The 23,411-nt window shown below is 43.1% G+C and overlaps 1 protein-coding gene across 1 annotated transcript in view; it reads left to right on the top strand.

Moving 5' to 3' along the window:
- Gpr176 (G protein-coupled receptor 176) overlaps positions 1–6,741 on the top strand; it is a 123,014-nt gene extending 116,273 nt beyond the window's left edge. Inside the window, exons 2-3 of the mRNA XM_046461749.2 lie at positions 203–455; positions 3,635–6,741. Of these exons, the coding sequence (XP_046317705.1) occupies positions 203–455; positions 3,635–4,751 (1,370 nt within the window). The 3' untranslated portion in view covers positions 4,752–6,741. The remainder of the gene's footprint in view (positions 1–202; positions 456–3,634) is intronic.
- Positions 6,742–23,411: the final 16,670 nt, after the last annotated feature.

The raw sequence follows: 23,411 nt of genomic DNA, 5'->3' as shown, positions 1-23,411 counted from the left end.
TGATGTGTGTGCAATCTAATTTTACATAAATTGACAATATGTGAGTGTTTAAATGAAATCCTTTGAAGTCAAATCTGAAAGGTGTTTTAAACATTCTTTTTAACCTAAATTTTCTTTCTTTCCTTTTCTTGATTTTTTATTTTTAATTTTTATTTAAATTCTTAATTTGTTTTTTTATTTTTATTTTTGCATATCTGGCCAGGAAACTTCATGGTGTTATGGTCAACTTGCCGCACAACAGTGTTCAAATCTGTCACCAACAGGTTCATTAAAAACCTGGCCTGCTCGGGGATCTGTGCCAGCCTGGTCTGCGTGCCCTTTGACATCGTCCTCAGCACCAGTCCTCACTGTTGCTGGTGGATCTACACCATGCTCTTCTGCAAGGTCGTCAAGTTTTTGCACAAAGTGTTCTGCTCTGTGACTATCCTCAGCTTCCCTGCCATTGCTTTGGACAGGTAAGTTCAGGTTGCTAGGGGCTCAGCTTTTATTTAAAAAGTATATTGAAAACTGAGCATCATGAACCAAATGATGAATAGTCAATGTTCCATATGCTGCTTTTTAGTCTGCTTTTGGTAAAAAAAAAAAAGGGGGGGGGGTGGAATGAATGTCTAAAACACAGCCTCACAAAGGATGGATTGATTTGCAGCAGCCGTGGAAAATAAGATCCTTACAAAAAGACATGGCATGGGGTTATATGGTGAGGATGCTAGAGCAGAGCTACTGGATCATGGTGTCACATCATCTTGGTTGGAATTGGTATTGCATTGCAATTAAAAGTAGATTGCTCATCTGATTGGTAACATTGCAATTAGGGATCTTTGATGCAGGATGAAAACATTTCTGGAAGAACAAGAGAATGATTCAGTAGTTACTTAACAAATGGCCTATTTGGACCTCATCAGATAACACTAGAATTCCTCTGGACAATTTAGATCCAAGGCTTCATATTGTCATGGTGGTGGTTTTTCCATGTGATCATTTTTAAAAGGATATTCATTTGGAAATGAATCTTATTCTTAGTTATTGCCTTTTTATAATTTGGAAGCCAGAGTCCTTGGCTCAAGTTCACACTCTAGTGGCTGCTCTAATGCATTTGGTGTTGAACTGCTTGTGTCTGTGAGAGATGTTTTTTTCCACTGCTCCTTGTACTGTCTGGTCTGGTGAAATCTTTTTCCTTTTGAGATGAGGTCTTGCTGTGTTGCCCAGTCTGGCATCTATTTCCTAGGTTCAAGCAGTCCTCCTGTTTCAGTCTTCCCAGTAGTTAGGCTGGTAGGTGTGTGACACTGACCTGGTGGAATATTAAGTTTTCAGCTTTGTATCACAAGTCTTCTTTCCTGGAAGTTTTTGTTTTAAAGTGGTTTTGGGATATAATTTACATATTAGAAAATGTAGCCATTTTAAAGGTACAAGTAAATGAATTTTAGTGTATTTATAGAGTTGTGTAGTCAGCACCCTCCCAATGGGCACTTTGTGGTCATCAAATTTTTGCACAAAGTATTCTGCTCTGTGACTCTCTTTTGTGCCCATTGAAGTCACTTCCCATTCCCACCCCAGACCTAGGCAACCACAATCTACTTTCTGTCTGTCTCTCTATATTTGCCTTTGTTTGAATATTTCATTTAAGTGGAATCATATAGTATGTGTTATTTCACATCTAGCTTCTTTCACTTGGCATGTTTTCAAGGTTTTACCAATATTATAGCATGAATATTCATTTTTATGGCTAAATAACATTTCATTGTAAGGTAAACCACTTTTTGTTTTTCTATTTCTCAGTTGATGGACATTGGTTTGTTTCCACTTTTTGGCTGTTGTGAATAATGCTGATATGAATCCTGAAAATTTTTAATCATAGTTTTCAACAAGAGTGGGGACATCTTATACTGAATAGTGTTTTACTATACCTGGAAACAGTGCAGTAATTTCTGAGCCTTATTCTGGGCCCTGATCTTAGATATAGAAATATAAAAACAAAAAGAAATCCTTATTATCTTTACATCAGAAGAACTTTGCATTTTTACCTCCATTAACACAAAAAGATAAACAAGTTCTTTTAGTAGAAAAATAAGCTGGGTAAATTCCTGTTTTATTACACAGAAGTCATTTTCAGGAACCAGCATGGTGTGCATGAGGGAGAAGGGAAGACATCCTTTCATTTCTTTTGCAGCTATTGGTTTCATGGCACCAAGTTAGCAAATTAATTGAAAGGCCACCCACACTTCCTGCATCATCTTCTAGAGATGTATTTATAAGAGGACTATGTGCTTGTGTTGTAATACATAATGGAATAAGCAATTGATGGGGGCCTGGGTTTGTTCATATGAGTGAGGAAATGTAAGCAGAGCTAGTAGACTTCTGGGCATGCATTCATGTGTGGGGGTGGAGTCATCACATGTTTATAGACTTGTGATTGGAAATATTGATCTGTATTAAGGAAAAAATTTTTGAGAGTATGCCTCATTTATGCATGTCTTTCTCTTTCTTTCCTTACCAGAAAGAAATCTAGAACACATTTCACCATGTTCCATCCTTTCCTGATCATCCATGGTCACTGTTGTGCTCTCATCACATCTCAGTCTGGGATGTTCCTCCCTGCTGTCCCCCTGCCAGACTCCATCACAATGCTGCTTTCTCTTTGATATTTTCCCAGGTAGCTCTAGGTGTCCCTGTCCTGTACCTGCCTCCAGTAAAGCCATCACTTCCTTGTTTATAATTTTTCATGTACATGTCTTTCTTACCATGGAATTTAGAGACATTCTGTGCATCTTCCATGTTTGTAACCCAGGAATTGCCACAGGACAGGTACAGAGATGGTACTTGTCATGCATGCTTATCTGGCCCCATGAGTGAGTGAACGTCACTGTGTTGGGAGGTCAACTCCAATATTAGCTGACAGAAGAGACATGGGCTGAGTTTAGATGAAGACACTCACCATATCTCTGATGGAAGGTGGCAGCACCTTTATAATATGTGTGGCTCTAGAATGAATTACTCAGTTTTCCCAAATCACTGGTGATAATAAAACAAAGTGAATTTGTTTGAGAGGTTATAGAATCATCAAGCTAAAGCTTAGAAGGAAAAAAGTCTCATCTGGTTTTAGCAAAAAGTTAATTGTGCCAGCATTTTAATACTATCATTTTCTCATAGAGTTATCATGAGAACAATGGCAATTGAGGAGGCATAATTTTTGTTATCTGGGACTTGTTGGAATCCAGACTTCACCCAAGTTCTTCTGCCCTGAACTGCTTTGAATGCTAATGATATCCACTGCATGGTTGGCTTTGAATATGTGTGTAGACAAATTTCTTCTTGCTAGTGGCTTCAAAAATTTCCCTGAAGAGTCTCTCATCCATGTAAAAATGTAATAAGTTACCTTTTACCCTTAAAGTGGAAAATAGATGTATTTACAGCTCATTTATTTATTTTGGTGTACTGATGCTATGATACTTCTTAGTGTATGATAGAGTTCTCAAAACTTAAGGTCTAGCTTTCTGGATTCCTCTAGTGGTTCCCTGGCTTAAGCCAAAGAGAAGAACCTGACCCTTTCCCCCGTCTTGCCTACTTTTGGTAATTTATTTTTCCTTAATTGGCAGAGTATCTTCTGTGAAATTAATTTTGATTGTGTATTGTGCAGGTACTACTCTGTCCTCTATCCACTGGAGAGAAAAATATCTGATGCCAAGTCCCGGGAACTGGTGATGTACATCTGGGCCCATGCAATTGTGGCCAGTGTCCCTGTGTTTGCAGTGACCAATGTGGCTGATATCTATGCCATGTCCACATGCACAGAAGTCTGGAGCAACTCCTTGGGCCACATCGTGTATGTTCTAATCTATAACATCACTACGGTCATTGTGCCTGTGGCTGTGGTGTTTCTCTTCCTGATCCTGATCCGACGGGCCCTGAGTGCCAGCCAAAAGAAGAAGGTCATCATAGCAGCGCTTCGGACCCCGCAGAACACTGTCTCCATCCCCTATGCCTCCCAGCGGGAGGCTGAGCTACATGCCACCCTGCTCTCCATGGTGATGGTCTTCACCCTGTGCAGTGTGCCCTACGCCACCCTGGTTGTTTACCAGACTGTGCTCAACATCCCTGACACTTCTGTCTTCTTGCTGCTCACTGCCATTTGGTTGCCCAAGGTCTCTCTGCTGGCAAACCCTGTGCTTTTCCTAACTGTGAACAAATCAGTCCGCAAGTGCTTGATAGGGACCCTGGTGCAGCTGCACCACAAGTACAGCCGCCGGAATGTGGTAAGTACTGGGAGTGGGGTGACTGATACCAGCCTGGAACCCAGTGTGCGCTCAGGCAGCCAGCTCCTAGAGATGTTCCACATTGGGCAGCAGCAGATCTTTAAGCCCACAGAGGATGAGGAAGAGAGTGAAGCCAAGTACCTCGGCTCGGTTGACTTCCAGGCCAAAGAAGGCACCTGCCTGGAGGGACAACAGGGACCACAGTTTGCACGCCCCACGCCACCCCCAGGCGCAGTAGATTCTGTATCCCAGGTGGCACCAGCAGCCCCTGTGGAGCCTGAGACATTCCCTGACAAGTATTCGCTGCAGTTTGGCTTTGGGCCTTTTGAGTTGCCTCCTCAGTGGCTGTCAGAGACCCGAAACAGCAAGAAGAGGCTGCTTCCCCCCTTGGGCAATACCCCAGAAGAGCTGATCCAGACAAAGATGCCCAAGGCAAGCAGGGTAGAACGGAAGATGAGCAGAAACAACAAAGTGAGCATTTTTCCAAAGGTGGATTCCTAGCAAGGATTGTAAATCCCTGGAAGTAACAGAGAACTTCTACATTCCTGCCCTTCCTTCACTGTGACCATGAGTTCTGAGATCTCATTGCAACCCACTGTAGGGTGATTCCTTCTGTATAGGGCAAATGCTTTTGAATGAAAGGGAAATCTCTATAAAATCAAAATGTCTATTTATTGAAGGAGTAGACATATTTGTCTCAGTGATCCATGTGCTCAGTAAAGTCTACATTCCTCTCTATGGGATGAAAGTTAGGCAGATTGGAACAAGTCTTGGGTGAGTGCTCCATGTGCATTTCTGGGGGAGTTCTCATTTTCCTGGGCTCAGAAGAGAACACACATAGAGGAATTCCACAAGTTCAGAGGGAGCAGAAACACTAAGGGAAGCCCAAGATAATTTTGGAGTGGAGAGATTACAAAGAAGATGCATATTTGGGTAACTTAAATAAAACAAACAGAAAAACCTTTTCTATTGAGAAGATAGGGTCATGGCATCTGGCATTGTTTCCCTGAAAGTTCAAATTATGTGTCTCACTATTCCTCCCGATATCCTTCATCCCTCTAATTGGAGTATAAGTAAGGGATGACAATTCCACCTCTGTTTGACAGATATGGCCTTAGATATGTTCAGGGGACAAGGGGAATTTTTGTTTTTGATTATACTGACATTCTTTTGACGTCATCAGAGCCTTTGAAAAATGGACCTGCATCATTCTGTCATGGCCAGTGTTAGCTGGAAAACACTGCAGGCTCTTAATTAAGGTTTCTTTCTTTCTTTTTTTTTTTTATTAAACTGTATTTTATTAACAAATGAGAGAGAAACTTAGAGGTGGAGAAGAAAGATTGCTCAGAGGTGCCCATGGCACTGTAGTCTTTTCTCTTCCACATGATCTCATATGAAAGATGCTGTTTCACAATCAGTATGAGTAAAGCATATTGGAAAAAAACATGTTATGGAAACTTTTGGCATTAAAAGGTGGCTGAGAAATGCAAAGTTAGCATGATCTGGGTTCTTTGGAAACATCAACTAAAAATACTTGATTAGGAAAGCTGATTCTGCCCAAAAGACTGGCAAGAGTGACAAAAATGACTCTCTTCTGAGAGAATGGATCGGCATGCCAGTCTCATTTTCAATGTGTTGTACAACTGTGGTTCTCACAGACAGAGCCATGAACGGAACAGGGAGAAGTAATCATTGTAAAATGCCAAAGCAACACCTAGACCAGGCAAGCTCTTTATTTCCTCCTTCCCAGTGAAGTTTTAGTAGGTGCCAGAGTGGGTGGAAGAAGGAGGGCAGCGTTCTCAGCTCATTAGTCTCCTGGTGGCTCTCATCTCTTCAGGCTGAATTCAGACCTAATGCTTCACTTTCAATGAGGACAAATCAAGTGCCAGCCTACTCTTCTCTCTAGAGTGTTTTGTTCCTGTTAATGGTAGTTACTTGGGGGCTCCAATCTGGTGCCTTGAGAAAGCTTGAAGGGAAGTGGGTGGGTGTCCTCCCTGGCAAACTTCCACATCCCAAAGGCAGTGGTCCTAACACACCCACTCCTTTAAGCACAGTGAGCCCTTGTTCCCTGAAGGAAGCTCAGAGGATGTGTAGGGAATTTCCTTTTCTTTTTTCTCTTGAGTGTTATGTCTTGTGATTCCTGAATGGGAAGCCAAGGATCTTCCCTGCAGAGGAAGCACCTTCTTCTCTGTGCTTCTTACCTTGCAGCCTTGTTTGCTCACAGCAGAAACAGGGGACTGGCACCTCTTTTGAGGCTTTCCTGACTCCTGGACCCTGTGTGCATGCCTCCATAGTTCCTGGCCCTGGTAGTCCATGTTGTGGCCCTTTAAACTTATCTTTCAAAGCCTCATAACTGTTACAGCTTTTATCAAGGGGAAAAAACAATCTGTCAGAAAATTCTATCCACTTTACAAGAATCTGTCAAATGTATCCATTTGGGTGTTGTCCTGATAATATAGATGTGTTGCTAAATAAATTCTGATGAAGCAGAGTTTTTGGTTGGGTGTATTTCTTATGTATATTTGAAGCAGATGGTTGACTTCTACAGGTTATTGCCAGGTGTATTTCTATACTTTTTGAAGAATAATATTTTAAAAATTAAACATCCATTTCTGAACCATCACAACAAAAAGTTGTATGAGCTGTGCTTTTCTCCCTTCTTTTCCCTCTTGAGTATTATACCATCTGAACCTCTCTTTTCCTTCATGGTCTCAAATTAAAGTTATTCAGTTTTTCCCCACAAATGCAAATGCCACGTTGCAGCAGCATTTTTCTGTGTTTTTGCAACTGGAAGAGAATGAATTCCCAAAGAAGAAAATGCAACATTTGAATAAATGTCATAAAGGTGAATTTTAAATTGAGTCGGCAGATGGACTGCCCTAATCTTTTTTTAAAAAAAAATATTTATTTTATTTTATTTTTAGTTGTAGTTGGACACAATACCTTTATTTATGTGGTGCTGAAGATTGAACCCAGTGCCTTGCACATGGTAGGTGAACTTTCTACCGCTGAGCCACAACCCCAATCCTGGATTGTTCTAATCTTTAGGTGGAGTTGCACAAGGGAAGACTGGACTGACATCTGTATCCTGCAAAAGAGATTGTCACTAGCATGGTGGTGGGGGCCTTGACCTCCAAGGTCAGATTTCTCATGTTCAAATCCTGGCCCTATTGAAAGAACAAACAAGGCTCGATGTCGGAGAAAATGCCTGTTTATTGAGGAACAGCTCTGCATATTTATAGAGCCGGGGGTGGTTTGACAGTTATGATAGTTTAATGGTTGAACGGTTTGACAGTTGGCTGGGGTGTTTTCTGATTGGTGGGTAAGGATCATGTGAGCAGCAGGGCTCACCATTGGACGGCAGGATCATGTGAGCAGCAGGGCTCACCATTGGATGGCTCTTCTTGGGGGATGAGGAAGTTAGTCTTTGGAGCCAGGGCGACTCCCAACATTCCCCCCTCTTTGTTATTAAATGAGAGTGGGCGTTGACTCATTGTGGCTGCTTCCTGCTGTGATGGGGCAGCATGGGAGAAAGAGAGGAGGGAAGTAAGGAGCCCCCACAGGAGGGCAGAGAAGACTGGTATCAATGAAGGTTCCTTGCCACCACAGATCCATGATGTTTTCAGTCCATTCGGCATAGGTCTCGACTATGGTCATCAGTAGCCAGGAGTTGGTAATTCCTGAGGAGAAGCTGGTTAAAAACTTGACTAGAAATTTTACCCACCTGAGTCTGAATGAACTTTATGATAGGGGGAAGGAACAGGCACAGGGAGTTTTTATAGCCCAAATCTAATGGGGTCTTGGGTCTGCAAGCTGCCTTGTTGGCACAAGGGGGGTTAAGTGTTCAACCTTGAGTGGGGGGTTGAGTGTTCAGCCTTGAGCAGGGGCTTGGGCGTTTGGGCTTGAAGCAAACAGGTGATAAAGAACCAGACAGAGGGTTTGAGAAGCCAGGTCATCCTGCAGCTAACTTTGTTTGGCATGCCCTGCAGACCAGCCTGTCCTGCACCTAACACCCTCAATTCCACTCTTCATTCCTAGTCCAATCTAGCTCCCTCCCCTCTCTATTAAGGCTGCTCTTCAAACTTTCTCCTACCTGGGTGTACCAGCTTGCTTCTCTCTTTGCCTTTCTCGAAGGCAGCCAAGGGAGGATGGTGGCCCACTGTTACCATATTTCCCTTTGAGAGCAGTCAGATCTCTCCAGGTTTTATGTGAAACACCTCAAATTTAAATACTGATACTTGAAATTCTTACGAAACTGGGAAGGTAAACAAAATACACATGTTCCTCCTTAGGCCCAGAAGGCAACTGGTAAAGTGCTCTCTTATGATCACACTTATTCAGGGGTCACCATACTCTGGACACCTAAGTGGTTTGTCAGAAGGACAACACACAACGGTCCCACTACTGGCCATATTCAAGCAAGTAGGGGGGGTTCTGGCTGCAGGGGGCCCTTAGGGTCACTTGCCTTGAATCTTCAGATACAGGACAAAGAGAGGACCCAAGAGGGGCCAGAAATGAGGGGGAGCATTGACAAGAGTACTTAATGACAGGTGACGATCGTTGGCTCTTCTGATGAAGGTGTAGGAGTGCCGGGCTTAAGCCTGGAAATATGAATCCATGGGGTAAGTTGGTTATTAGACAGCTTGAGTTTGGCCACCAAGGGAGTGCACATAATCACCTGAGCAGGACCCTCCCATTTTGTTTTTAGAGGGGGCTTTTTCCCCGGTGGGCAATAGTAAACAAGTTGACCAGGTGTTAAGGAGGTAGGGTTTTGAAAGAGACTGGGGTCAGGAAGGAGCCAGTCTTGATAGTGCCAGAGTTCAGATTGTAAATGGAAGAGGAAGGGCAGGGCATAGGTTTCAGAGATAGTTAGGGGTTCTGTAGGCAATCTGGGAGGAATGAGGGGACAGCCATAAATGACTTCGAAAGGTGAGAGATTAGAAGGCTTCTTTGGTAAGGCCCTAATGCACAATAAAGCCAAGGGGAGCACCTTTACCCAGTCCAGGCTTAATTCCATGGTGAGCTTGGTGAGGGTCTAAGGGACCGATTGGTCCTTTCAATCTTTCCAGAAGCCTGAGGGCGGTAAGGGCAATGGAAATGCCAAGGGAGTGATAGTGTGTGAGCCAGTCCCTGAGTTACCTGCGAGGTGAATTCTGGGCCATTGTCTGATTGGATAGAAGTGGGCATCCTGAAACGGGGGATTATGTGAGTAAGCAACAGATCAACTACCGTAGAGGCCCGCTTGTTAGAAGTGGGAAAGGCTTCAACCCATCCCAAAAAAGTATCTACCTATACAAGAATATATTTATGTTTTTTACTTGGGGCATGTTGATGAAATCAATCTGCCAGTCTACAGCCGGGGTATGACCACGGGCCTGATGAGAAGGGAAAGGTTTAGGTTTTAATGGAGTATTGGTATAGGTTCTCTGGCAGATCTGACAAGCGGAAGTGATCTGTTGTAGGAGGGTCTTATCACGTGGGGAAAGGGTGAAAAAGGAGTGAAGGAAAGTAGTGAGACTCTGTGGACTAGAATGGAATACAGAGTGAAGAAACTGGAAGAATTGTTGGGGATCTTTGGGCCGATCCTCGGTGGTAACGAAGAGTAGCAGAGAGGAGGTAAAGCTCTGTAGGGCGGGCGGCTGATTGAGCCACTTGATCGGCCTTGGAATAACCCATAGTAGTAAGGGAGGAGTCAGTTTGGTGGGCCTTGCAATGGATTATTCCCAGTTGGGAAGACAGCCTGGAGGCTCGTAGTAGGCCAGAAATAAGTGTGGAATTAATGACTGCCATCCCTTTGGTGGTCAATAGCCCCCTTTCTTCCAAATGGCTGCATGGGAGATCTGTATACAGGGAGAGGGTTTTTCCCTCTGCTAGCTCGCATGCCCTTGTGGCAGCTATGAGTTCAGCTTGTTGGTTGGTGATATTGTGTGGGAGAGGTTTTGCCTCTATGATGGATGAGAGGGAAACGACAGCATACCCCACCACTTTAACCCCTTCATGTATAAGAGGGCAGGGGTCCTTCAGAAATGGTGGTAGGGCAGGGTAAAATTGTCTCTAATACCTCCAGGCATTTGTGGATGGGATCTTGTGAGGGAGAAGATGGGAGGAGGAGGAGGGAGGCAGGATTTAATGAAGAGCAGGGCTGAAAAGAAATGGAGGGATTTTCAAGGAGAGACAAGGAGGGATAGAACCCTGGAAGGAGGAAGTGACTGTAGCCCCTTGTAAGTGAGAAAATCCTTTAGATGGTGAGGAGATGAGATGGTTAGCAGGGAGCCAAAGGTAAGCTTGTGTGCTTCTTTCTGGAGGTCATGGGCTGCTGCTAGGGCTCTGAGGCATGGGGGCCAGCCCCTGATGGTGGGGTCGATGGATAGGTAAGCCACTAGTGCAAATGTGGAGCCATATTCCTGACCCAGAATGTCCAGACTTTGTCCCTGTTTTTCATGTACATAGAGGGTGAAGGGTCGGGAGAGGTTGGGGAGATGCAGGGCGGGTGCCCAGAGAAGGGTCTTTTTGTAAAGGGCTTCCCTAAGGGTAGGGGTTCATCTTGGGGCCCTTGGCTAGATTGTATAGTGGCCTGGTGAGGAGGGAGAAATTCAAAAGTAATCCAGGCCCTGAAGTACCCAGCCAAACCCAAGAAGGAGAGTCATCTTTGGTCTTTGGTGTAGGAATAGACACAATAAGCTGTTTTCTGTCTACTGTAATGGTGTTTTTCCCTTGAGAGATAGAGAACCCTAGATACATGCTATTTGGGCCTTTTATGGAGAGGCCCGATATCCCTTTAAGGCCAAGAAATTAAGTAGGAGAACTGTGTCATCTGTTGAGTGCCCTTTGGACAGGCTAGAAGAATTTGTAGAGGTTTGCAAGAGGTGCAGAGAGCAGGATTGGATCGGAGCAAGAATAAAGCCTGGAAGAGATCCCTTAGAATGGAGGGATCCAGGGACCCAAAAATAGGCCATCTGCTTTGGTTGTCTAAGGGATAAGTGGGCCAGGCCTGGGTGCTATATTTGATCCAAGAGGCATTGTAGGGGAGAGTCGACCGGCAGAGAGGACACATTACCCATGTAAGGAGAAGGAAAGAGGACTCAGAGAAAGAGGAAACTGATTTATTGGCAAAAGGGGCATCCCCGCTAGAGCCAAAAAATCAGGAGTGCCTAAGTGGCAGTTATGAGCTGCAGAGATTGGTCGTCACCGAATCCTGACAGTCAAAGCTCTCATTCTGGATGGAGCCAGAGCCGTGGGAGACCTTGGCCAAGGCTTTTCGGGACCCTTCCTGGAGAGGTTGGATACTCCCAGGGCTGGAAAGAGGGGAGAGGAAGGAGAGGGTAAGTGTCTCTCTAGCGGCTGAGTCTTAAAGGTGAGAGGACTAGGACTTTCGAGTCTGCCCAAGGAAGGAATCCCTGAGGGCCACCATAGCCTTAAAGGCTGTGGTGGGGTGCTTTCCTCTCCGCAGGTGAGCAAAGAGATTTGCCGGACGATAATCAACATATTACAAGAGGGTGGATTTGGGGCACTGGGGGTGAAAAGATTGGAGGTCGGAGGCCAAGGTTTGTCCACAGAGGAAGGACATTTCAGGTTAAAGGCAAAAGGATATCCTTTAAATCTATGACCGAGAAGTGGGTGGCAGTGTGGGGGATCTGAGACAGCAGGGTGTATGAGTTGGGAACCAAAGGATGTGTGTGCCTAATGGAGGTGTTGATGAGTCATAGGTAGGACCTGTTGGGCTTTTTTACCGCTAGTATGGGAGTATTGTAAGGGGAAAGAGCAGGATGGAGGTACCCCTTGCTAAGAAGATCCTGAATAATAGGTGGTAGGCCCAGAAGAGATTTTGTGGACAGGGGCTATTGAGCCTGATTGGGGAAGGTGTTAGGATCTTTGAGATGAATGTTAACTGGTGGGCAGGAAATGGTAGAGGGGGTGTGGGTACCCCATACAATCGGGTCAACCAGGTTAGTATAATATTTCATGTCAGCCTCACAAGTGGAGCAGAATGGCCAGTTTTCTGCCAGAAGAGCCAGAAAAGATGAACAGGCCGATTCTGGGGCCTTACTGATGCCAGGAGCCCGTATGTTGATTGTTGTATTGAATTTAGAGAGAATATCTCGGCCGAGCAAAGGAACTGGACATTGGGGCATAACTAGGAATGTCAGAGAGAATGGGAAGTTGTATATGGAACAGAGTAATAGGGGAGTCTTTCTTGGATAGATGGTCTTTCCTCCTACCCCGACAATAGGAGAGGTGGATGGCACTGTTTGCCCCCAGAATTCTGTCAGGACTGAGAAGGTAGCCCTGGTGTCAAGGAGAAAGTCAACCTTGCACCTATCCACCTGAATCCGTACCCTGGGTTCCTGTTACAGCTGGGGACAAGGACCCAAGACTCTGTCAATTGATTGCCATGCCCAGAAGGTCAGAGGATTCCTTGGCCATAGGCCTCCTATCAGATCTAGACAGTCAGAGTCCCAATGACCTTATTGTTGACATTTAGGGCATGGGGTACGCGGAGTACATGGTATGGGACATGCCCTCACCCAATGTCCCTTCTTGCCACACTTGAAGCAGGCGCCCAGGGGGGGTTTCGGTGATGGGCAGCCACCCAAGGAAGCACCTTGCAGGGCCTGGGTGAACGACTGAAATTTCTCAGTCTGGGGGGTGGCAGGGCCTTGTTCGAGCTTTTTAGTTTGGCCCGGATGTCAGGGTAGCTCTGCGAGAGGAAATATGTCATAAGGACATGACGGCCATCTGGGGTTTTGGGATCTAGGTTACTGCTGAAGGGCTTTTATAAGCCGATTCAGAAATTCCGATGGGGTCTCTTGTAATTTTTGGAAATTGACGGCCTTATGTGCCGCTTTTTTGAGCCCAGCAATAATACATGTGGAGAATCGGTCCCTACTCTGTATGCCAGCTTGTGTATAATCCTAGTCGGGAGTTTCTGGGGCAGCAAGTGGCCCCGGAGGGTGATTGGGATTAACTCGGTGAGTTTCATCCGCATGGGCTCTGGCAAGTTCCCAGACTCTGGTACGTTCCTCAAGAAGTAGAGTATTAGCCAATAACATATAAGTGAGGCTATGAGCCTGGAGGACCCACTGAAACTCTCTTATGTAAGTGGTGGGATCTGTGGTGAATGAGCCCAACCTTTGCTCGAGTTGCATGGGGTCATTCATAGAGAATGGGACATGTACCCGGATAATGCCCTCAGGTCCAGCAACCTCTCTTAAGGGGGCCATGGTTTGTGGGACTAGGGAGCAGGACCTAGTTTGGGGGAAACTAAAGGTGTCGGCCGAGTCAGGGGCTGGACGGATCCGATGGGGGAGGTCGGTAGGGAGGGGGTTCATCTGCCGGATAGATAGGGGTGAGAATGAAGAAGAGAAAAAGCCTCAACATCTCCTTCCACTTTTTTGAGTGCTCGCAGAAGTTAAACAGATCTCTGAGAATTGCGGGATCGAGGGATCCTCCTAGGGGCCATTGACTTTGATTGTCTAATTGATAGTAAAGCCAATCTTGTGTGCAGAATTTAATAAGGGGGAGTCTGCAGGGAGGGAAGAAGAGGCCCCCATAGGTCAGGAGAGGGACAAGGGTGGTTGAGAGAGAGAGAGAGAGAGAGAGAGAGAGAGAGAGAAAGTGGAGTGCCTGTTCTTCCACCCCTCAGGACCTCCTGCTCATGAACCGGGTTCCAGAGAGTCCACCGTGACCGTGAAGGTCGTAGTGGAGTGCATTCTCTCCTCCAGATTGGGCGTCAGAGGTTTGCCAGACGATCATGGTCAAAGCCCCTGCGTATAGCCCATCTGAAGTTGGATATCCGGTAGGGGAACTCACCTACTGAAGAGCTAGTGTTGTGTGAGTAGCAGCAGCGCTCGAAAGAGAGGACGGCAAGCCTTGAGAGAGGGGGCCCTTGAGCATCGAGGCATTTCCCCTCCCGGGTTTCAGCACCAATGAAAGAACGAACAAGGCTCGCTGTTGGAGAAAATGCCCGTTTATTGAGGAACAGCTCTGCATATTTATAGAGCTGGGGGTGGTTTGACAGTTATGACAGTTTAATGGTTGAACGGTTTGACAGTTGGCTGGGGTGCTTTCTGATTGGTGGGTTGCCGCAGTCTGGCTGGGCACAATTCAGGAGCCACTTGTCAAAAGAAACGAACTTTATTTTTAGAACACACACACACTGCACCACACAGCTCTTCAGGAATCCCCTCAGAGTCCAACTGCCACCACTGGCTTCCCACAAGCCTCTCAACCTCCTCTACCCCTCCTGCTCTTGAGGCCGATTGGCTGGGTCATGTGGGTGGAGCCAAAAAAAGTCCCCCAATGAGCAGCTCCATGGTCTGAAAGGGCGGGGAAACAGCCCAATGAACATCACCGCAGAGGAGCCAATCAGTTGGCAGCTAGAAGTTTGCTGGGGCCGCTGTGAACCAATCATCAGCTGGCAGCTGGAAGTTTGCTGGCAGCTGGAAGTTTGCTGGGGCCCCTTCGGCTGTGGCTCTCAACAGTGGGTAAGGATCATGTGAGCCAGCAGGGCTAGTCTGATTGGTGGGTAAGGATCACGTGAGCCAGCAGGGCTCACCATTGGATGGCTCTTCTTGGGAGATGAGGAAGTTAGTCTTTGGAGCCAGGGCGACTCCCAACACCTGTCACTACCAGCTTTGTGACTTTAGGCAGGTGAGGTTACTGCCACACACTCTAGTTGTCTCTCTGTAAAATGGAGGGATAATAATTGTGTCAGAAGTTTCTGTTGCATGGACTCACATACTTCGCCTCCAATCTGATTTTGGCTGAGTCTGCAGTGGACTTCTCTGCTGGCTCCATCCACTCACTCCCCTGGAAGTAGTCAAGGCCTAGCTTCTGTTTTCCTCCCTGGGATCGTTCTCTACCTCCTGTGCTATGGAGAGTGGGGCATGGGAACCAGTGAATAAGTACCCCTGCTTTCTGCCCTTATGCTAGATAATTATGGGAGACATCTGTCCCATCCTCATGAGACCAAGCAGAATCAAGTCCCTGTTGCCCACCATGGTAATTAAATAACACATCCTGATATTGACTTTTCCTCCTTTCTTGTCTTGCTTCCTCTAGCCTCATTCATGCCTTCAGAGATCACCTTCCGAATATACCTGCACAAAGCCCTTTCTGGAGCTCTGTTTTCAGGTGCAATCCAAGTGACACAATAATACAGCTCACTTAAAAAAAAAAGTGATCAGGAAATTTATTTGGAATATTACTCAGAAAGTTATATTATCTGATGTCATCATCATTTATTCCAACAATAATTAAAAAAAAAAACACATGATGATAATTTGGGGGCAGTATGTAATGCCAAGGTCTATTTGAATTCCTGAAGAAAGAAACTCTAAATCTGAGTATTTCTTTAGACAATTCTTAGTTTGAAAAGGACATTAAAAGAATGTTCAACTTTTCCAAAAACCTATAAGTCATATTTGAATATGAATGCACATTTACTTTGGAAATGATATATAAGTAAAGCAGAGTATACATAGAGTAGGGGCAGACAGACATACAAACCCAAACTGGCCTATCCTTAGAAAAGGAACTACAGTTTATCACCTGGTGCACCAAATTAACATCTGGAGTTCAAGCACAAGTCTGATTGTACTAGAGAAAAGAGCCAATGCCCTATCCTTGATCATGCTGGGTTCTTGGCAGGTCTGCACCTGGGGTGAGGAGGCTCAGTGTACACACAGTTGCTGCCTGACAGATCTGATGCTTAGGGAAGAAAGATTATTTTAGATTGAGTTTTAGTATAGGGGAAGGGTTAATGCTTTCATATTGAAGTCTACTATTGTACTAACATACAGCATAAATAACACTATAACAAAGTGATTATTTTTCCCCAAATAGTGGTAAAAATTTAGCAGGTTTATGTCACAACTAGTGTACTATATTAGAGTCCTATAGTCAAAAGAAAAATGAATCATGGTAAATAGCAGGGGAATATGAATAAAACAGGAATTGAAATCAGTACTAATGCCCAGGGCAACATCAAAAGCCTCTTTGTGTGAGGTTTTTAAAATATTGAAATGATCTTAGATTTTCCATATGTGAGGTTTCAGAAGCTAAACTCTCTCTCCTTCTCTTAGCCTCAGGTTCCAACCAGTGTTTTATAATTTCCTGTGTGAAGGTGATAAGTTGGTTCATCAGTAGAATAAAGGCCTGAAACTGTTATCTCTAGCACTGTTTTATTGAAATCTCCACAGATATTCATGTTCTGGGAATTTGGGAGCCTCTTATTGCCAAATTTAAATGAATTAATGATAAATGAATGAATAAATGAGAGGAAACAGCCCCTGGGGCAATGGTGAGATCTCCCTCACATATGAGCTAATGAAAGGCTTGCTGCAAGTAGAGTTATTGCTGGTTCTTACTGATTTCCTCAGAAGGACTCCTGCAAAAGTTAAAGGCATAAAATGCAAGGTTTTTGATCCATCTTCTCCTGCAAACACCCAAACCTTGCTCTCATTCACTAAAGGAAGGGTAAATTCTGAACCTGGAAGGCAAGTTCAATACTGAGAAACATGGTTCCAGACATGTGTGTTAGATGTGAAGAATAATTATTTTTTTTAGCTGCATTGATCAGAATTTAGTGATTAAATACTTCTCCTTCCTACTCAGTTTCTATATGCTTATTCATTACAGTCCATACATAAAATGTAATATACACACAAATAAGGTGCTAGAATGAACATGGAATATATATTCTAATGCAAGAGATGAGAAAACACCTGTAGGATAAAGCTTTAAAATATTAACTGCATTCTTCCTTGGAAAACTGGGAATGGAACCACCATTTGACCCAGCTATCCCACTCTGTGGTCTATACCCAAAGGACTTAAAAACAGCATTCTACAGGGACACAGTCACATCAATGATTATAGCAGCATAATTCACAGTAGCTAAACTGTGGAACCAATCTAGATGCCCTTGAGTAGATGAATGGATAAAGAAAATGTGGCATATGTATACAATGGATTATTATTCAGCATTAAAAGAGAATAAAATCATGGCATTTGCAGGTAAATAGATGAAGCTGAAGAATATAATGCTAAGTGAAATTAGTCAACCCCCCAAACCAATGCCAAATGGTTTCTCTGATTTAAGGATGCTGATCCATAATATACTGTGTGTGTGGGGGGGGAAGGGATTAAATGAATTTTAGAAAGGGCAAAGGGGAAAAGGGGAGGGTGGGGAAGGGAGAAGCACAGGGGTAGGAAAGATGGTGGAATGCCATGGACATCATTACCCTAAGTACATGTAAGAAGACATGAAGGATGTGACTCTACTTTTGTGTATGACCAGAGAGTTGAAAAATTGTGCTCTATATGTGTAATATGAATTGTAATGCATTCTGCTGTCATATAAAAAAGTTAACTGCATTCTCTGTATATCTAATTTACTATATCTTTTGCCTTTCGCCTTGCCCTTCCCATTTACATGCATGGCTTCATGGAAGTGGACGAGGCATCCATTGCCTCAAAGAAAAGCAAATTGCCTTTGAGTTTCTTCTTAGTTTTAGTTTGTTTGTTTGTTGTTTTGTATCAAAGCCCAGGTTTTGAAAACAGAGGGGACTCTTGGGTTTAGCTAAGAGTTATTTTTGGTAATGATTGTCAAGAATTGGAGGATGCTGCTTGCATCTATTGGCTAAAAGCCAGGGATGCTACTAAACACCTTTTAATGTTCAAAACAGCCCATTACAAAAAAAAAAAAAGTAATATCTGGTCTAAAATAATAAGTAATGTTAAGATAATCAGTAATGTTAAGGTTGGGATAACCAGAGATTTGAGGTGGTTTGAAGAGAGCGGGGCCATCTCTACCGATAGAAAAAGCTTCCCTGGGGTTGAGTAGTAGAGGGGAGAGGCCAGAGGAAAGTGATGAGAGTGCAGAAATTTGCACTTTCTGGTTAAATGGGCCCAAAGACTGCTTCCCAGAAAAAGTCCCCAGGATGCAGCAACACAAAAAATTGTGCAGTTACAAAGGGAATCTGCATATATCCTGCTCTCCAGGTCATGGATCCCTAGTATATGGGGTCTTGTAATGAGTCCACGTAGGCAGAGCCTCATAGATGGTTTCATGAGTGTCATTTTTTAAAAAAAAAGATGAAGCTTCAGACCTATAAGTGCCAGTGGACAAGAAAGCTGAATCTCTTAGTGACAAACTTCTTGGATCACTGAGCAATGACATTGAAGACATTTGCCCTTTCCACCATCATCTCCCATAATACCATGGTATAAAAGTGAAAAGGAAGGAAATCTTGACTGTCTGAGGTTATTTCTATCATCCCAGGGCCTCAAAATGAAAATTAAAATAAAATGAAAATTTTAAATTCTATGTTTTCACACTTAGTTTGTGGACTGAAGCAAATGGTTTATATTCAAACCTTGAAGAGGGAGTTGAAATTTCAACTCTGAAATTTAATGATGTTATAGACTATTGTTATTCTATATTAACTTAATGCTTATGAAGACTTCAATAGTTTGTTTTGACTTTCTCTTACTAAGAGTCTCATTCCCTATGCATTTTTTCCATTGGTAGATTTTATGGAGGAAATTTGGTGTAGACAGTATTATATAACACTACCCTAAAGTCTATATAGACTTATTTCCTCCACACACATCCTACCTATCTATAATTACTACCTAGTAATTCATTCAGATTATTCATCCACCAAATGACTTAGTCTATGGATGAGTTTATAGCTTTCATAATCTGATCATTTCACCTCTGAACGTGCCTGCATTGCTTAACACATTAGCTTCTCAGGGGACAACTTATGTCTGAATTATAGCAATTAGAGAGCTTCTCTTTCTATATATGAATGAGGAAGCATTTAACCAGAATTCTGCTGGCCATTTTTTTTTAAAGAGAGAGAGAGAGAATTTTTTTTTAATATTTATTTTTTTAGTTCTCGGCGGACACAACATCTTTGTTTGTATGTGGTGCTGAGGATCGAACCCAGGCCCCATGCATGCCAGGCGAGCACGCTACCGCTTGAGCCACATCCCCAGCCCCGCCATTTTGTTTTAAGATTGTAAAACAAAATGCTCAGCAGAACTTTTACTAATGTCTTGAGGTTGTAGCTGAAGTCCCCAAACTGAGGACAAGAGGAGCTAAAGTTCTCATATTCTTATGATTAATTAAGAAGCAGCAGAATGAGCGATGCTGCCCCAATCCTCTCCCTGTCCCCACACATACCCAGGCTATATGTGGAGTGAAGACAGAAGAAATTTAAACAGCATTATCTAGGTCATGAGACATCTGCTCAGTGAAAAATGCAAGGCTGGCCTTCTTTTCCTCAATTGGAAATCTGATTAGGGGGTGTACTTGCTGATGTGCTCGTCATGAATTTTGAGATGTGGGAAAGGAATTGGAGATAAATCCAAAACAGAAGGCCTTTTACACACCCACCTTGTGACATGATGAGGATGGGTGGTTTTCTCAAATGTCAAGTATAAACCACAGAAACTTGGCCTGAGGGGAGGTTACTGGCCAATCTGGAAGGAAGTTGTGGGACGATAGTGAGGGGGTTGAAAGTAGTCGGACAAGTGCCATAATTGGCACCTGACAGGTATACAAAGAGGGCCACAAGTCAGTCCTCCACAGATCGCCCCACAGTATTCAAATGAGAGGATCATGGCTGTGCCTGTCAAGGAGAAGATATCTCCCTTCCCCAATCTTCCTTCTAACTTCATGGAGGCAATAGGGAGACCCAGAAGAGGGCACAGTGAGATACAGATGGAGTTGATGTTCATCATCCTGTGGTGAGTTCCTCAGCTTTTAAGCTTGAGGTAGAGGAGGGAAGAGTGTTAGACTAGAATTGTATTGCAGTTTTAAACTGGACTGGACTTTTAATATCTGAAAGTGACTGGAGAGTGATAGGATCTGCATGGGTTACAGTAAAGAAACAAGAAAGAAAGCTTCTATTGATTAATTACTCTTTCTGAGATCAGACTGCAGTGAGTCATGATGACCGTGAGAGGAACCAGCATTGAAAAGGTGGTGACAAAAAGGACAGCAGAGTAGAGACAGGGTGACATGTTCTTAATGATGTTTCTGGGCTGCTTAATCATATGCCCCTACCTCTGAACTTCCAGTTATATAAGGTAATAAATTTCATCTTGTGTGCAATAATTTGAGCTAGCATTTTATAATTTTTCTGCTGAAAGTACTCTCAAATATATGTACTAACTAATTATTTGCAAAGAACATATTTGAAAGCTGCTCCTGTTCAGGGATATAATCTCAATAAAATAACCTTCTCAGATTAATCCATTGTTTTCCTACCTGAGATCTATCCCTTTTTGCTTTATCTGTTTTATATTAAGTTAATGAAGAATAGTCACAAGGAAATCATTTATGGTTCTTTGGTAAAAAAAAATTTTTGTAGTTGTAGATGGATGGCATGCCTTTATTTTATTTGTTTATTATTATTATTTTTTATGTGGTGATAAGGATTGGCCCTAGTGCCTCACACATGCTAGGCAAGTGCTTTGCCACTGAGCTACTGCCCAAGCTCTCATTTATGGTTCTTGATAAAGGAAGGCTGATTGGTTATACATATCTAATTTTTCCTTCCTAAAATCCTTCTAAAACTCCAGCTAAGGGGTCAAAAAATAAGTCACAAATTCATAAGGACATAAGGAATAGGAGAGAAGCATATTGGGCCCAGTTTACCCCACAAAAGTAATAAGAAATTCCCAAGAACTTTATTCCTTTATAAGGGTCTGAATATTTTCTGGTATTAGGGATATTAGGGATATTTTTTTTCTATGGGTTTGTCCAGGAATCTGCTTTTTATGCTAAAGGTTTGTTTTTGTTTTGTTTTGTTTCTGACAACTGGTAATGCTTGGCTAAGGTTTTAGCTTTGGAACTGGATATAAGGTGGGGGAGGTTGAGAGGCAGTTAGGGCTTTGTTAGATTTGCTGTCTTGGTCCACACTTCTGGGTCAGCTACCACTTCTCCCTCCAGATTTACCAGCCTCTGCCCCTCCTAGTCTTTACCCCATATTCTACTATTTTTCAAGGAGACTGGAAGTGCCTTTTCTGAGGAATCAGGCTAGACTAAGAAGAAAGACTTGAAAGTGCTAACAGGAGACGTTTCCCCAATACAGCCCAACCAGATCAGCCTACTGTAAAGCTATGAATCAACATGTCTTCTCCAACCCAATTAAAAATGAGTAGACAGCCAAGGAATCTCATTTGTCTGAGGAAAGTGTCTCGCATAAAAAACTGATGCTACAACAGGAGCACAGGAAAAAAGATACTCAGGGGACAAACAGAATACACAGGGAGAAAACTTTTTTAAAAACCAGTGTCCTTGGGCTGGGGATGTGGCTCAAGCGGTAGCGTGCTCGCCTGGCATGCGTGCAGCACTGGGTTGGATCCTCAGCACCACATACAAACAAAGATGTTGTGTCCGCCGAAAACTAACTAACTAAATAAATAAATATTAAAAAATTCTCTCTCTCTCTCTCTTAAAAAAAAGATATTGCATACCTTAAAGGGTATATTCTAAGGCCTTGGGATTTACTTCATAGCATAAAAACAAAACAAAACGGGCTGGGGTTGTGGCTCAGTGGCAGAGCACTTGCCTAGCACACGTGAGGCCCTGGGTTCAATCCTCAACACCATATAAAAATAAATAAATAAAATAAAGATATTGTGTCCAACCACAACTAAAAAGTAAGTAAATATTTAAACAAAACAAAACAAAACAAAAAAACCTCAATGGAATTTGAATCAAGGAAATATCCCAGAGAGTATTGTAAAAAGATAAAGGGAGAGAGAAAAAAAGGACAATAGATAAGTAATTTAGAGAGGAATCTAGGTAGAAAGAAGAGACAAATAGAAAGAAGGAAACCATCAATGAATAATTAGGAAACTGTCTCATTTTCATATTGAATAGGACCATTGAATATCAACAAAATGGGTGAAAATAGGACATATCATCATGATTTTTTAAAAAATATTTATTCTTTAGTTGTAGTTGGACACAATACCTTTATTTTATTTATTTATTTTTATGTGGTGCTGAGGATCGAACCCAGGGCCTTGTGCGTGTTAGGTGAGCGCTCTACTGCTGAGCCACAATCCCAGCCCCTCATCATGAAATTTTAAAAGATCTGTGACCAAGAGAAAATTCAATAAATTTTCAGAGAGAAGAAATAGGTCAAGTACTAAGGATGAGGAATCAGAATGGCCTTGAACCTAACAACAACACTAGCAGCTATAACATAATAGAATGGTGCCTTCATTGTTCTGAAGGAAAATTATTCCCAATCTAGAATTCTATATCCAGCCCAATTTCAAATGTGAAATAAAGATGTTTCCAAACATATAAGTCTCAAAAAACTCTCATGTACTCATTTCCTAAAAGCCAACAGAGAATATTCTCCTTTAAAACAAAAGGAAGTCAGAGATTAGACACAGGGTACGTGACATAGAAAAGTGGTAAAGAGAGAAGGGGGTGTCATGGAAAAAGGAGATTTTAGGATGACCGTTGTATAGCGTGTTCACAGCCACAGGTCAAGCTGGAGCAGTGTGATTTGAGACATAGCTTAGTCCATTTGGACTGCTGTGACAGAATACCACCAACTAGATATAAAGAACAGAAATTTATACCTCATTTCTGGAATATGAAAGTCCATGATCAAAGTGCTGGCAGGTCCTATTGTCTGGTAAAGGCCACTCTCTGACTCTAAGATGTGCCCTGTTTCTGCATTATCTGGAGGATGGGAATGCTGTGTCCTCATTTGTTGGGAAGTAGAAGAGCAAGTCCCATGAATTTGTGAAGCGTCTTTCATTCCATTCAGGAGGGGAAGAGTTCTCATGATTTCATCACCTCTTAAAGGACCAACATTTTCCTACCCTCACATTAGCTATTAAGTTTCAACTCTTGAATTGTGGAGGGTCCACATTTAAGCCGTTTTTAGAGATATACATCTAGTGAAAGTTATCATTTCTTCTGTCAATATATTGATTTTATAATCTGAAAACTACTAGATGTTGTGCTTCAAGAAATGAAGGTGAAAGCATGAAAGAAGAAGATGCAAAGTCCAGGAAACAGTAAGCCAGCTCAGGATATAAGCCAAGGGAACTTCAAGGATAAGAGTTGGAGGAGAGCCTGAGGGTGTAGTCCAGTGGTAGAGCATGTACTAAACATGTA

The sequence above is a fragment of the Marmota monax genome, unplaced genomic scaffold (assembly GCF_021218885.2).
Source record: "Marmota monax isolate L192 unplaced genomic scaffold, Marmota_monax_Labrador192_F-V1.1 WCK01_AAM20220418_F8-fsc00001, whole genome shotgun sequence".
In the NCBI taxonomy this organism is placed as follows: Eukaryota; Metazoa; Chordata; class Mammalia; order Rodentia; family Sciuridae; genus Marmota; species Marmota monax.
Note: the sequence above shows the minus strand (reverse complement) of the source record. Positions and strands in the feature narration are given on the sequence as shown.